General features: G+C 39.2%; 1 protein-coding gene across 6 annotated transcripts in view; it reads left to right on the forward strand.

The window, feature by feature from the left end:
• Nucleotides 1-15853, forward strand: part of diaph2 (diaphanous-related formin 2) — a 426654-nt gene that overhangs the window by 116075 nt on the left and 294726 nt on the right. For all 6 annotated transcript variants that reach the window (XM_086021885.1, XM_086021876.1, XM_086021922.1 and 3 more), the window contains one exon: nucleotides 7312-7451. In XM_086021885.1, coding sequence (XP_085878011.1) covers nucleotides 7312-7451 — 140 coding nt within the window. The remainder of the gene's footprint in view (nucleotides 1-7311; nucleotides 7452-15853) is intronic.

A 15853-nucleotide genomic window follows, 5' to 3' on the forward strand; every position in this document is an offset into this window, starting at 1 on the left:
ATGATTGGAGAAAGAACGGCTTGGTCGCATGGTCTGCTGGGAAATCCCCCCACTGAGCTGGGAGCCATGTGCTCTGGTGGCGAGATGAAATGCCTTATCTTCTGGTGGCAGGTCTCTGTCCTTTAAAGTAGGGAAGCTCAGGGAAAGTCATTGTCCAGCCAGCCACCATCTTAACTGATCCGTGTTCCCGTTGACCTTTACCACCACTGCCACAGACACTCAGCCAACTCTAGATTGTGCTTAATGTGCGAAAACAGCGCTCGTTTCTTTAATATGTCCAGACCTCAAATATTACTTCCAGTGCCTCGTTTCTACCAAGCGTTCGGGTTCCGTCCAACGTGCATTTCCAGGGTGTAATGTCCTGCATTTTCTGTCTGTGTCAGCTAATATGTGTATTTGTATATGATTTAATATTACAGGTAAAATAACAATAACATATATTCATATTTGAATCCTGCCATGTTACCAAATCAATTAGGGGGTCGACTCTTTTATTCTACGAATGCATTAAACAAAATATGAAACAATCATCACAAAACAATGAATGGCATGTATAACTAGAGTATGAAACAAAATACAATATATCCATGTCATTGTCAAAAAATGTAGTAAAAATGGCAGTACGTTGCATCACTCTCTAAAACGTAAATATAGATGCACCTAACACTGTGGAGCGATCACACATTAGAGTCTCCCGGAACACCAATCCACATAATGTAAGATCATCTTTAACACTCTACAGTGAACTCTTACAGTGTTAGACCTTCGTCGACAGTTTTTTTGATTTGGGACTTGATTGAACAAACCTCATGACATGACTTGACTTTGACTTCAATAACATGAAAAGTCTTGCCTGTTTATGCTTAAAAATCTGTTTTTTCAAGTTAGTCTTTGAAATAATTTTTGAAAGAATTGCGGTGTTTTGTGCAGTGTGCGTGAACCTGGTAACCCACCAGTATGCTATATGATGATAAGGAGTACAGAGGCCAAGTATCAAAGGATTGTGTTTTCCATAAAATTGGGAAAAAAAGAAAGTCAACATGCACAGTTAGCAACTCTAACAGAGACACAACAACTATGGCATCTTGAAGTCTGTCACTATAAAACCTCAAAAGACAGGTAACCTTGGCTTAGATATTTTGGAAGCTTTTACAATGGGAATGTAGTAGATTGCGTATCAAAATGAACCACAAGATACTAGGGTTGTAACGGTACGCTAAATCACATTTTGGTCTGGTTTCTTGGAAACTTTGGTTCGGTATATTTTCGGAACAAAAAAACAGATTTAAAAAAAAAAAAAATCATTTTGAAAAGATGACAGGCAAAATGGTGCATTTTTTAGAACAATTAAAAGCGAACCATTCGGGTGATATTCGAAGAAATTACACCAGAATAAAAAATACACTAACAATACAGATCTCTTAATTTTGTAAATTATTAAGACACTGAAATCTTTAAACACTCAGCAGCATCAGCCTATGACACATCTAAGTATTCAAGTTAAAGACAAGTTGTCATCACAGTACATGCATACACTTTTTGTGATGAACAAAATACATACAATAACAGTTACAATTATTGCTAACTATATTAAAACTTTTTATAATGGAAAATACAATAACTTCTTTATAAAGTCTTTATGAAATTATATACACTTTGTAGGCATTGAAATCTTTGAATGTTCAACAGCATATTGTAACAAATTGGGTTATCTGCGTTGTGGTCAGATTTGTGTTTTGCTGACTTGCGATGTTTCCGAGGTTCATGAACGCATCGTGCTGCTAGCGAGAGGAGCAGTGGAGAACGAAGCCATTTTAAGTGCGTTATTTTAGACGTGCTACTTGCAACATAGCCGTAGCAATGTCGGCACACAACTTTGGGACTTATCCACGTACCTTTCGACCATCTGCGATTTTAACAGGGAAACGAGCTGTCTTGTTTGCGTATGCCATAAAAATGGCATTTATCCACACATTTATGATTTATCACGGCTTCTGGCGTACTGGCTCCTCTTTTGTGCTGCCAATTTCCTCTCCCGGGAGCAACAGTCAATAGCGTCCGTGCGTAAACTGGCGCTAATGATAAAAAACGATCCGAAACGGTACGCAAGTGGACCGAACCGAACATGCCATACCGAAACGTATTAATACACCCACGTATACCGTTACACCCCGACAAGATACTGCCTGGTGGAAAAGATGCTCAGCAAAAAATTGCAACATGGTTTTTCCAGTGTCATTTTTTCATGTGCTGACTTTAGCCTCTCATCTACCCACGCTTTGTGAAAAGGAATTGTAACACGAGCCTTTTATTGTTTAATATCTTGGTATGCACTAATTGCTCAGATTGTATCAATGTTTTATTTTAAGACCACAGGGACACTGTTTTGAATTAGAATTATGTACAAGATGTAATTATCATAATTAGAGCACCGAGGCAATATAATGATCAGAAAAAGCAAATATGTCAGGAAATTAATGAACCGATGAATAGACAAATGAATGGAACATTTAGTACAGTATATCCCTATTGGAGCAATAATTTCTAGATGACTAAATACAGTGAAACAGACAAAGTTGTCCTAGTGTATTCCTTGCAAAAAAAGAAAAGGTCTCCTTATTTCTACTAAAAATGAGCCACCTCGCGATCACAAACATACTATTGTTTGCAGCTACTTGTGTTCCATTTCCCTCGTCTCCTCAATGGATTAAAATCTGAGGGTCTCGCCGTGTGTTTGACATCGTAAAAGTTCCATTGTATGGCTAAATTATATAAACGTATCATCAGTGTTGTCGTAAGGAAAAGGCACACATGCATATCTTTGAAAGTGAGGTGAAATGGTAAGAATAGAAAAGGCGAAGGCCGACTGCAACAGCTTCCAGGCCAGACACATTGTCGCCATCTGTTTTTTCCGGTAAGATGACAGAAAAGCTGAATAATGCATCCATCAGTCTGCCCGAGTGTGCCGAACACTGGGCACTGAGTGCGCTGCCAGCTTGTTATGGGCTCATTACAGGTGAAGATGACATGTTGAGCTGCAGTCGCCTTGGCATTGTCTACCTGCCCTGCCCTCCAGAGATCGCACCGTTCGCTGTCACGCCCTGCGCCATACAGAAGGGAGACTGTGATGGAGGAGGACAGAATGAGCCTCAATCTTGCCCTAACCCACCAAAATGAAATTGACAGGGTCCCTCAAGTAATTGCTCCCCACACTATTTTCTTTGGCAGGAAATACTGTTATCGACAAATCGGGGATTCAATAAGCGACAGGAGATGAGGCTCTCCGCTGTGGTCAAAAGGCAGTGTGTGCGTGTGACCACGAGTGTAGAACTTACACTCTCATGATGAGCCGTATATCTGCCCACCTTGCATACATTTTTCTTTGAATCTCCTTCTGACTCTTCTCTCTTTACCTTTCTCTCTGGGGTGTCTTTTGTTTAAAGCTTTGGCTGACCGTTTTTTGTGCACCTTCGGGGCACAACTCTATTTCCCAGTAGCCAGCATCCTTCTGCTCAGATTGTATTTCTGCCGCCTGAGTGGCAGTGTAATGTTGATATGGTCCCAGGACTCTTCTTATGCGGGACAGGGTTGTGAAAGGGTGGTTTACGGTCAGTGTTTTGTTTGCAGAGGTCAGACAGAGCCTGTGGTGAAGCCCGGGCCTCATAGATGAGAAGATAGGCAGTGAAAAAGTGATGTAAAACCTGAACTGTTCATGTTCCTATGTGTCGATGTGAAACTAGCGATATCCACCAATGTACTCTATATATGCTGCTGAAGGAATTATCTTGTAAGGTTTCTCTGTTCAAATGCACAGAAACAATTTCTTTGTGGAAGACAATTTGTTATTAAGGACATTGCATCTTTAAAACGGAGGTCAGATATGGATTTGTCATTACACCTCAGTTGTTGATGTTCTGCCATTCCATCACTACACTCTAAGTGTTTGTCTTTGTGGAGTTGAAGGTTTGACTCATTTTCAAATGTTCTTGCTTCCGTTGAATGTATCGTTAGTGTTTTGATTTGCTCTCTTATGCCGGACACTCACTTGGCATTTGTGGTCTTTCGAAGATGAATATAATCGAGAACTGTTTGTTTAAAAGGTAGCACTTCCCAAGATCTCAAAGTAGTAACAGCCTTTGTGCTACCCACTCCGCCTTTCCTCCGCCTCCCAAAGGAGTCTGTGCTCAAGTATAAGGGTATGAATTTTGTCAACATACCATTCCTTTTTGAGAACGGTCGTTTTCAACACAATATTCATTGTATGTGTTTAACCAGTCAGTTAAAAACTGTGACATGATTATACAAGATATGGCCGAAACGTCCCTGGACTGGTGTCGTCAAAGCTAAAGCCAAACTATAAACTACTGGTGTTCTGCTTTAATATGTGCCAGATAACTAACCGGCACGTCTACAAAGACATTCTACAGTGTTTCATTCAGTGCGTGCGAAGGGACAAGAGTTGTGGCAGAACAACTCGTGACTGCTTTACCATGACAACGTGCCTGCTCACAATGCCCTGAGCATCCTACGGTTCCTGGCCAAGAAAAACATTGCTGTGCCAGAGCAACTTCTGTACTCACCCGACCTGGGTCCATGTTTTTTTTCCCGCCGTGACGGAACTAATACTTCCAAGAGTGCACTCAAGACTCAAAAGTGTTGGGGATTACTTGTAAATGTGTAGTTTGGATTGGAAGTATAGCTTTAGTGACATTAGTCCTGGTGGAACTTGCCAGACACGCCTGGTCTTCATCATTAAAATTATCCATATTATCTTCCATACCTTGTCGTGCCAATCTGCAACATTTAACATTTTAGAAATAATTAGCGCAACAAAGGATGTAATTAAACCTCATCATTTTTCATTAGATCACACATTTTCCAAAAATGTCATACTTGCCCAAGTATCTAGTAGCTTTGTGTACTTCCCTTTTCCCGTTGAATAATTAATTGTTTGAAGGTCATGTTTCACAAAGGCTACTGACGCTTTGCTTAGCTGACTAAATACAATTATAGCACCTTGCTGTGTTTTTTTGTTTATCTTAGTTTTCCCCCGTTCTTTAATGTTATTTTAATCTATCTGTACAGTATCTGGGCGGCACGGTGGTCGACTGGTTAGCACGTCCGCCTCACAGTTCAGAGGTCGTGGGTTCGATCCCGGCCCCGGCCTCCCTGTGTGGAGTTTGCATGTTCTCCCCGTGCCGGCGTGGGTTTTCTCCGGGTACTCCGGTTTCCTCCCACATTCCAAAAACATGCTTGGTAGGTTAATTGGACACTCTAAATTGCCCCTAGGTGTGATTGTGAGTGCGGATGTTTGTTTGTCTCTGTGTGCCCTGCGATAGGCTGGCAACCAATTCGGGGTGTCCCCCGCCTACTGGATGAAGGCAGCTGGGATAGGCTCCAGCACTCCCCGCGACCCTTGTGAGGATAAGCGGTATAGAAAATGGATGGATGGATGGATGTACAGTATCTGTATGTATGTACAGCACTGTATGTGACATGGACCTCTCTTTATGTCTGAAGTACCGTTCTCATTCATTCATTGTTTAACAGTGCAATATGTATACCAACCTGTGTTAAAGCAAGATTGTATGCCTACTTCGTCTGTAATCTTTTAACATTAACGAGATATTGTTTTGCCTCAGTTGCTTGCAAACAGGATTGATCAACAATCAGTGAGACACAATCAGTTGTCGTATTTCAGTTATTCCAATTCAACAAAACAAAACACAGAGAACTCTACCTAAATAAACACCTCGACAGTATTTTTCTTGTCCTAAAAAACATTTTCTTCAGGCAATAAAGGACTGACGCCATTTGAACTTGTTCCTAACCAAAACAGCATGATCTCTCAACGCATGTAGATAGATAGGCATCTAGAGTTTTACCACAGTTTGTCTGGCCAGTGTTAATGATGATCTTATGATATATGGACATTAACGTCAATTAGCGCTCCATTGACTGCTCTGCAATGTAGTGTGCGACCAGGTTCATGTTCTGATTCGTTCCGCTTTTGTCTGCCTCAGTTCTTGATATTTTTTTTATGTTTCTCCATAATCATTCTTTCTGATTTTTTTTTGCTTCCAAATTGGCATTTGTGCAAGGAGAACCTCATCAGCAGTTGATATAATAATAAAATAAATGCCCCTGACCAGTATTTGCAGGACTAATGGAATCAATTATTTTGCCTATCTCTATTCAGGTTGCCCAAGGTTTTCTTCAGTGTCATATAATACAACTTCTGCGCTTTATTTAATATGTAGCGCTTATCAATGTGAATGAAGGTGGGATTCAGCTTTTGCTACTACACGCTTTCCAGCCCAACTTAATCTGTTGGAGTTTGTTGCACATAATAAAATGAGGCGAGAGTCCTAAGGTATAAAAACAGTGTGCTCTGACCCTTCCTGCAGAGAGCCACTGTGCTGCACGTTTAGTTTGCTTTTTATTGATTTGGACCCCATAATGACTGCACCTACTTTTTCTTCCTCTCCCTGGGTGACAACCAGGCCAGAAGACCTCCTATTTCTCTGCTAGTGCACCACATATTTTTTGCTTTTACTGACACTGAGTTAGTTTACTGTCATAGGACGATGATGAAGCTGTCTTTTAGTGCTGCATTTTATGGATTCTGATCATGGGTGTGAAAAGCTACTGGAATTGACACACACAAGTATCAGAGCTATTGTTTTTCACAATCTAAGACCACTTCTGGTTTTTGCTTTCAGGAAAAAAAAAAAAAAAAAAAAGCTTGATTATGCTTTGCAGGCTAGCAGCATGCATCCTTTAGCCAAATAAATGACTACTACTTGCAAAAGTGCCTATTAGCACAGTTCACTTTGTTGGAAAACCAGCAGTTTGGGGATCAACACAGTGCCTATGATTTTGCTGAGAAATCATGTTCCAAGCATATTTAATGATGTTTTTTTTTGTTTCCGTGTGGTACTTTGACTCAACTTCTTTTTAATGTGACTTGAAAGTAGTAATTTAGGATTAAAAAAATAAATAAAAATCTATTTTTTTTTCTGTGTATAGCTTGTTATGGTAGTGGAATAAGATACGTTTGCATGCACAATCTTTTTGTTTTCTCAAATTTGATACTGCTAGAACAGACTAAATCAATCAGTAGGTTGGAAGTGAACAAGATTTACTGAGTTTTTGGAGACTGTTTATCAGTTGTGTGCATAACCCTATAAAACCGGGCAGCATATGTCCAAAAATTCACAGGTAATTCAAATGACTTGGGAAAAAAAAAGACTTCAGGTGTTGGGTTTATTTTATGGCATCATCATGTGTGTTTATGTGTGTTGCTTCCAGGGAGGACTGAGGAACAGCAAGCATGAATGTACGCTCTCGTCCCAGGAATATGTCCATGAGCTTCGTTCTGGTATCACAGAAGAAAAGCTGCTCAATTGCCTGGAATCCCTTCGGGTTTCTCTCACCAGTAACCCCGTCAGGTTAGTTCCTCACATTTTTGGGTTTGTCTTAGTATTTGTTCTGCATCCAGGCTTTTTTGTAGAATTGAATGTATGTGGCCTACCCATATTTAGCAGTTTTGTGGTATTAGTGAGTAGGGATAGACCGATTATCGGCCGGGCCGATTATTGGCAAAAAGCCGAATATCGGCATCTGCCTTTTTTAAAACTCTGCTGGCCGATGATAAATCAATTTAAAAACTGTGGAAATTAAAACAAAGATATGTGAAAATTTAACATTTCTGTCATTTTGAAATTTTCATTTGCTGTAGAAAACTACACGGAGCTATTGTTTGAGTTTTCATTTATCCTTTTTAAGACATGCTGACAACCCCGGATGCTTCCTGAACTTTTTATTATAAATTTATAACAGAGATGTATATTGTCAAAAATTTCTTGAAATTAAAAAAAAAACAAAAAAAAATCATTATGCAAACCTGAAACATTGTTCAATAAACATGCTTAAAGACGTCAACCCCCAAATTTTCCTTTAGTTTACAATAATAGGTTATATGTGCCCCCATTAGTGCATATCTATATAGTCTACATCACAGTTAGTCAGGGCTCAGTTAACAACCAATCACGGCTCAGCTTTAGGGCTCAGATAACAACCAATCACGGCTCAACTGTTTTCTTTGGCTGAGCCATTGTTGTGACCTGACCCCTTAGCACTTGTGATGTCATTTTCAGTCGACAGCAAGTGACAAAATGGCTGCCCCCTGAGATGGATAAAAAACAGGTGGATTTTGCTGCTTAATCCATATTCCACAAACACAATATTAATCAGAATATCAAGTTTAGACTAGTGAGGCTGCATAGAACATATTATAGTAAAGAAAATTTGGGGTTGGCTTCCACTTAAAAGACACATTTCTGGGTAAAATATGTCTCTTAAATTCTAACCACCATTTTGCATGATGGCAGCCAAGACTTCCTCAAATGTCTTACTTTTCTTTGGTTTTGCCATGTTGCTTTTTAAAAAGAGAAGATATTGAAAAGGTAAAAAGGTAATTAAGGTATTGTATTTAACTTCCTGAATATAACCTTTTACTACCAGTATTTATTTTATTCTGTCTGGCAGTTTTGGTCAGATTTCAGTCAGATTTTGGATTTGCCCGTGAAGACTACTGTACATTTATAGTACTTAAAGGTATGACCTTTAAAACCAGAATACTGACTTATTCTGGGAAAAGACAACATTTTGTAGCTGAGAGAAAATGGAAAATAAATCAAAGCCATTGCACAAACTTTGGCCAAAGGCAGTACAACCGTTTGGAATTTGCTGAAGAAGAATGCAAGCAGCTTTGATTGGTTGGTGACCAGTCCAGAGTGTACCCCACCTCTTGCTCAAATTCAGATGGGATAGGTTGAGCTCAAAATGGATGGATGAATAAAGACATAATGGTATACTAACCATTTGTACTAACAGACATTGGTAAAATGTGATTCATTGAATTTATTTGTTATTAGAGATTAAATCTTTCCAACTTTTATACGCATAGTGATCCCTATGAGGTGTCAGATTGATGGGCCGCACAAACTCAAATTATTTGGATCAAAACATGATTTATCATATTATACCTCCGGTCAAAATAATGACTTTGCTACTGTTTCCAAACATCTGTTAACCACTGTGCGGATGTGGAGTCTTCAGTTTGCACTTACATTAAAACCATGAATACAATCAGATGGTTATGGTGAAATTCCACATGCTCTTTTAACTGCTGTGCAGCAGGTCTAAAGTTTATAGGAATCATGAGATTATTCATCATATCTGAAAATGTACCCTCCCTGTTCCTCATTAATATATTTTAAAACAGATATAACAATGTCACCATTTGTTTAAGCTCAACTGCAGGGGTCGTTACAGACTCATGACTGTGTTTAAAAAAATCACTTTCGTTACCAAATGCCTCATTTTTTCCACAATGAATGGGCTCCTCAGTTTTAATTCTGCTCCCACAACCTCAGGGAAATGCTCTTATTTACTGGCCAGCTGCTGAAGACAGTGTGTGAATCAATGATGGACACGTGAAATAAATGGTCAATGGCGTGGGTAAAGCACAAGAAAACTCAATTGTGGCATGGTGTTCCCAAAGGAACAATTACATTATCTTAATGTTCGTACCAGTTAACGTTACGGCTGTGTTCAATTAATAGGAACTAAGAACCAACAGTGATATGTTCTCATTGAAAACCATTTGCTTTAATAACACAACCATACCATCTATTAACTATGCGTGTCGGCATATGTAATTAAAACGTGTTATTATGTATAACACTCACTTGCACTACTTTGCAGGTTCTAACGGTGAACAGTCATTAGTGTTCCGGCTACCATTCCTGCCTTCTCAACCAAGAAATTGAGATGGGATATACTTGAGTTGTAGGTATTACAACCTACGCCCACTTACATGTGAAGCCTGACTTAATTTAAATAAAACAGTCTCATTGGCTCATATGCAAGGGCCCCCCCTCGATGAATTCATGCGCAACATGATGTGCTTTTAATACATTTTATTGTGAAAACTAATTAATGAATGTCAGGAGGGCAGTGTTGTCAAACCCCTCTGGTTTCTCATGCCTCATGGGGAATTTAAGTCAGCGTTCCCACTCGGAAAGGCCAGCTGCTACTGAATGTACTACGTGAGGCCGGGCTTTTCCTGTGGGCGTTTTCAAATGACCGGAAGCATGTAAGGGGCACCGTGCTTTATGAAGGAATCACCTCCTGTGGCTAGGCAGGTTCACGGGGTTCTTGAGGTCATCGGAAAGATTATTCATGATTAGAATAACCCCACTGGAGATTTGATGCCTCATGCAACTACTGGAGTTGAATCTACTGTATGTAAAGTCGTAATAAATACATATAGCACCGATATGGCCTACTGGTTAACCTGTATACTGTTTGTAGTGTTTAGGGCTGTCACTCATGTATATTTTTAGAATCAGTTGTCCTATCAATTACTCCATCGAATATTTGGGTAAAAATAATCTATTTCATACACATTTCCCAAAAGAATTTTGCTGCTTTACACTCACACTTGATCACTGCATAGCGATGTGTTGATTAGCGACGCAGGTAGCTAGCTATGCTAAGCTGAGTTAGCTGGAAAAGCTCTATCTTGCACGGAGACAAGTTAAACCAGGCACGGACAATTTAGTGAAAGATGCCGTGCTCTAGTGAAGTATTCACTGGATGTCTTGCGACAAAGTCTTCGCTTGTTCAGTGGTGTTTTACTTTAAAAGTACTGTACTGTGAGCTGCACTTAGTGAAAATCAGGAAACGGGCACTCACACAAAGCGTTATTTTCAAAATGAGTACACCATAGAGTGTAGTCTACAAACACCATCGAGTATGTTCTAACTAGCGATCGTAGGATATTAAATTAATTAATGAATAAAGAAAACAAATACGTCTCAGTCGTATACTGCACATGTAGTGCTTGAAATTCTTTGCGGAGGTTTGGCCCCTATTTTTGTACCCAGCGCAAGTTTGGCACAAGTAAAGTCTAGCTATGTAAACAATTATTTTATGCATTATATATTCTTTAGATTAATCGTCCAATTAATCGGTAAAAGTTTTTTTTTTTGTCAAAAATTGGTATCAGCTTAAAAAAATCTATTTCTGCAAGGCCCTAATAAATACAAAGATCTGATAGTAAATACTGAAGGTTCCAGTCAACCACCCGTGATATGCAGCATGATGGCGTTTGTAATATTCAGGGCTCAGGGCATTGCACTTCCTAATTAATATGAATGGTTTTGATTGTCATGGATCACAGCACACTTTTGTTTGTGAATCTTCTGGTTCCGCTATGTTAATGTAACCTTATACGGTTTGTTATCACAGAGTGAAAATGAGTGCGACTTGGATGGCGGTGTACCACAGTCATGCTTTTCTTACAGCGAAAGAAGAAAAATCTTTCCACCCTTGAACAAAAATCCTACAGATTTCTGAAAGTTGTTATGTGGATTCAATTAAATTCAATTAAATTAAAGATTACAGTATTGTCTGATACTTGTATGAATACTATGATTTTTATCTCAATTAAATGCGAAACAAAATGAAAACTGGAGTTTATCATACCTTACTTACATGGGTATAAAGATTGTGGAACCCACAGTGCAGCAAAAACTGACTGTGAAGTAAAGTTGGCGAGTGACGAGGCAATGTATATAATTTTTAATCTTAAAGTATGTTGCATGTATGTATAGATACAGTGCTACCTTGTCATTAAACCACACTGTTGTATGACACTTTTGAAACGTCATAGCTACCAAGCTAGTGGCTAGTGCGAAATGGCAATGTATCATGCAAAAAGGAGTAACTTACTACTTTTTCACTGGCTGAAATGAGATCTAGTACTTGTGTTTCTGGATTGTAGTAGTTCAAACACCCCAAAATATGGAATCTCTGATGGATCACATGTCATCCTGATGTCACAAAAGATGATGCTGTAAAACCTTTGCTCCTTTGGAACTTCAAGGTACCACTGGGCATAAATACGATAAATTACAGATTGATCATTTATCTGTTGTTTTTCAATGTGACTGCTTAGCATGACTTTTGTTCTTGTTCCTGTGTGTTTGGGCAGCCTGCTAATTTGCTCCCACAGGCTTGTGTTTGTCTAATAGTTTAACCGGCAAGGCTGCACACCTGTTTGGCAGCACAGGTGGCTCCGGGGCCTTTGTGCTGGGGGCTTTATCTCGCAGGCAGTCTCCACACAGGTGTGCGGCATGTCGAATCCGAACAGCCTCACCCAGATGGAATTGCCCGAAGCGTCGGCTGCCTACTGTTTTCAGTCTCTTCTCTTCAGCTGCCATGTTTTTCACTTGTTTTTCCCCAGATAATTATTGAGCCTGTTATTCTGTTTTCCCTTTTCATGTAGTCATTTTTGATTCTTGCTGCTTAAGTACAAAATTTACTTGCAACTTTTAATGTGTTAATCCACTGATAAGTAGTAAGGTGCCGTCTTGCTGAAAATTAGTCACCTTATTTTCAGGGATGTCAATAGATAAAAAAAAAAAAGAGAGATTAATTAATCAAGATCTGTAATTGATTAATCTAATTAATCTATTTTTTTATCTCACTTAAAAATTGCAGAGAAAAGCCCCAAAGCCCCCCTGTTGTCTGTATGCATGTATCTGTATTTATGGTGTATATCTTTTTTTTCAATTACCCAGTCATTTGCCACCTTGAGGAACAGTTTTTCGCATTCAAGACAAGTCCTGTTTTTTTTTCACGGCGATCAGCGCAAAATGAGTTGAAGTTCCACTCACAATCAATAAAGTGTCCAGTCACGCCCAAATAACTCTGGTTGCGAGTTGAGGCCCAGTGATCTGCGGTTACAGCAAACTTGTCCGAAACACCCCCGCCCCCCACCCCCCCAAAACATCAAGCTTGCTTTTCTTTTCACCGTCATAGATCTTGCCAATTCTAGTTATCACTGCAGTCCTTCACGTGGTTTATATGATGGGACATTGGATGCTGTTTGCAACACCTTAATTAATGCTATGTTAATCGGCCTGCAGTTCATCGCTATTCACTTGACAAGAACATTCGTCAGTCACAGACTTGCTCATATGCGGGCTGTTTTTGAGTTTAGTGGAAGAGCTTTGCAATGGCTCGCTACATTACATCATCACAATTATTGCACTAATTTGACATCCCTACTTTTTTTATCATTCAGTAAGTGAAGTTTTTTTTTACAGCCAAATTTCTATTACGCTTCTCAACTGCTATGTAAATAACCTTAACCTCAATCGGATTGTTTATCATCAATGTGTAACATCTTTTCCATGCGTTTTAGGTTTAATGTTGAATTTATAAATGCAGTAAACCCCTGCTGATTCACGCAACACCAGTAACGTCCTTGCCTATTTTCGATCATAACTAAAATAATTCACTGAAAAGCTCAACTACAGTATTTGCACAACAAATGTTATGTGTTCTTTCTGTAATGCCCAATTGCTACCTTTACACTATTTCATGTTTCATGTTGCACAATGAAACTAGCTTCGGTGGCTAAATTTTCATAAAAATCCTGTGGGGACAGTTTTTCAATTGGCATTTTATTGGTCTGAATTTTGGGGGTTTGGAATTTAGATATATGGGGGTCTAGCCATTTTGATTGGATGTCATAACAACATAGACAATTAAAAGATGTCAACAAATCCAACTTCCACACGCATTTCATTACTTGCAGGTAGTGGTGTTCCGATCAGACATGGGAATTCCAGGTCCAGCTTTAGCCACAGGTGCTTCTACTCAACTGGCAGGCAAACAAGGTAATTTGCTTGCCGGTTGAGTTGAAGTACCTGTGGCCAAAGCCAAACTGGGGCAGGGTTTTTTACTTTCTGGAACTGGATTTTCCATCTCTGATTCTGATCAGGGTCTTATGCTGCTGAATTAAATACCGATCATCCGCAAATGAGCTCCACCGATTATGATACCAATCACATGGGTTAGCTGCAAATTTTTCAATTTTAGAGCTGCTAACTAACTATTATTTTAATAATCAATTGTCATTTTTTTTTTCCATTAATTGAGATATCAGGTAAAAAAAAAAAATCTACCCAAGTTTCCAGCCTTTTATTATACTTAAACATTTCAAATTAAAAAAATGTTATCATTCACTTCAAAGTTTTCTCCGTAAGATGTTCAGTGTTAAGGGAAGAGGGAATGTACGCTCCACTTTATACAGGCTGGTCTCTAGTTGGCTGCAAAGTACGAGCTGCAGGTGATCGTTTTTGTGATCAGCAATGAAAGGTATTGATCGACATATACCAATCACATACCTTTCCATGGAAATTGGCCGCTCACGATTGGTGGACGATCGACTGGCATCCCACTACTTCCAGGGTTCTCCCGTCCTTGGCTCCATGTGACCATGGTAGTTATAACTACCAGTAAACAGTGAAGTTCAGTTAGACAAGACACCAACGTGTGTGAGATAGTCACACACATGAACAGCTTCAGCTGTGGCACTTTTGATGGGGCAGTAGTCCCTCAATAAATGTCAGTGAGACATTCGTGATTGATTCATTTATATTCACTTTGTTATCGTAGCACAGTGGTTTGAATAATACATTAAACAAAGCAGTGAAAATGACTGAGTCCTTCACAAAGCTCATAGCTGATGCTTTCTAGTTCTCTAGCTCAAGCCGCCATTCTGCCCCTTTCTTTTGTGTGAACAGTATTGGATTCTAAATAAATGTATGTATTTCACATTGTTGTCAGGATTTCAAATAGCATGAGAGCTAGCCAACAGTGTAACTCATCCATCCATCCATCCATTATCCTAACCGCTTATCCTCACTCGGGTCGCGGGCGTGCTGGAGCCTATGCCAGCTGTCTTTGGGCAGTAGGCGGGGTACACCCTGAACTTGTTGCCTGCCAATCACAGGCCCAACAGTGTAACCTTTGAAGTAAAATGTTTTGAATCATTTTTATTAGGTCCCAAGCAAAGAAGTGTGGGGGCAATATCGAAAACACTTTGATTTTGCTTCTTTTAAAGGACTTAAATTGCTGTATTTCGCTCTAAAAGTGTCATTTAATTACTTAATCTAAATGTCTTTATTGGCACAAAAAACAGCCTCATATCTCATTAGTGAAGGCCTATTTTTCTGCAAAAATTAATTGTATTATTCAGTGATATGTCCCACCAACTCCTGACCTCCAGATTGGAACATAACTTGCAAATAATACACAGACAACCAACAATTACGGTACATCTAGTATTGCAATCAGGAAGTCACTTGCTACTTTTCCTGCCTTTCTCTGACTTCACTTTGCTATACACTGGTGAATAATTTGCACATGTTTGGCTGGTGTGTGGGCTGATGTTCAAAGTGTTACTCATGTGGAGGAAATGGGGATGAGTCATTTATTACATTTGCACTAAATATGTACATATTTCTCTTAAATGCTGTATTTATGATTTAGCTATTCACAAGAATGCAGTTACTATTTTTAATGTGTTACTCGGAAGGCTTGTGCATTGATGATATTCAGTGTCAGGATGTAATGTAGCGAAATATTTGACATGCTAAATTGCTAAAGCAGACACTGATGGTGTTTAGTTTCAAGCTGCGACTCATAGTGCTATTTGCTGTTGGCACTCCCTGGCACCGAACAAGTCCGTGTTCCCTCAGGAGGACAATTGAATGACTTCAATTGGAACATAATACAGAAGAAATACTGTAGATGCTTCCCATAAAAAATCTCCCCACCCACTTCTGATGAAATAACACATAATGGAAAAAAATATATAGAACATAAAAACTAACCACAATTCTACTGCTCATAGCTTCTCTTTTAAACATACTGTAGTGTTTGTAATACATTTTAACTGCCATATTGGATAAACGGAAGTGTGCTATTT

Source organism: Filicampus tigris, chromosome 2, assembly GCF_054856515.1.
Source record: "Filicampus tigris isolate MCC_2025a chromosome 2, RoL_Ftig_1.0, whole genome shotgun sequence".
NCBI lineage: Eukaryota > Metazoa > Chordata > Actinopteri > Syngnathiformes > Syngnathidae > Filicampus > Filicampus tigris.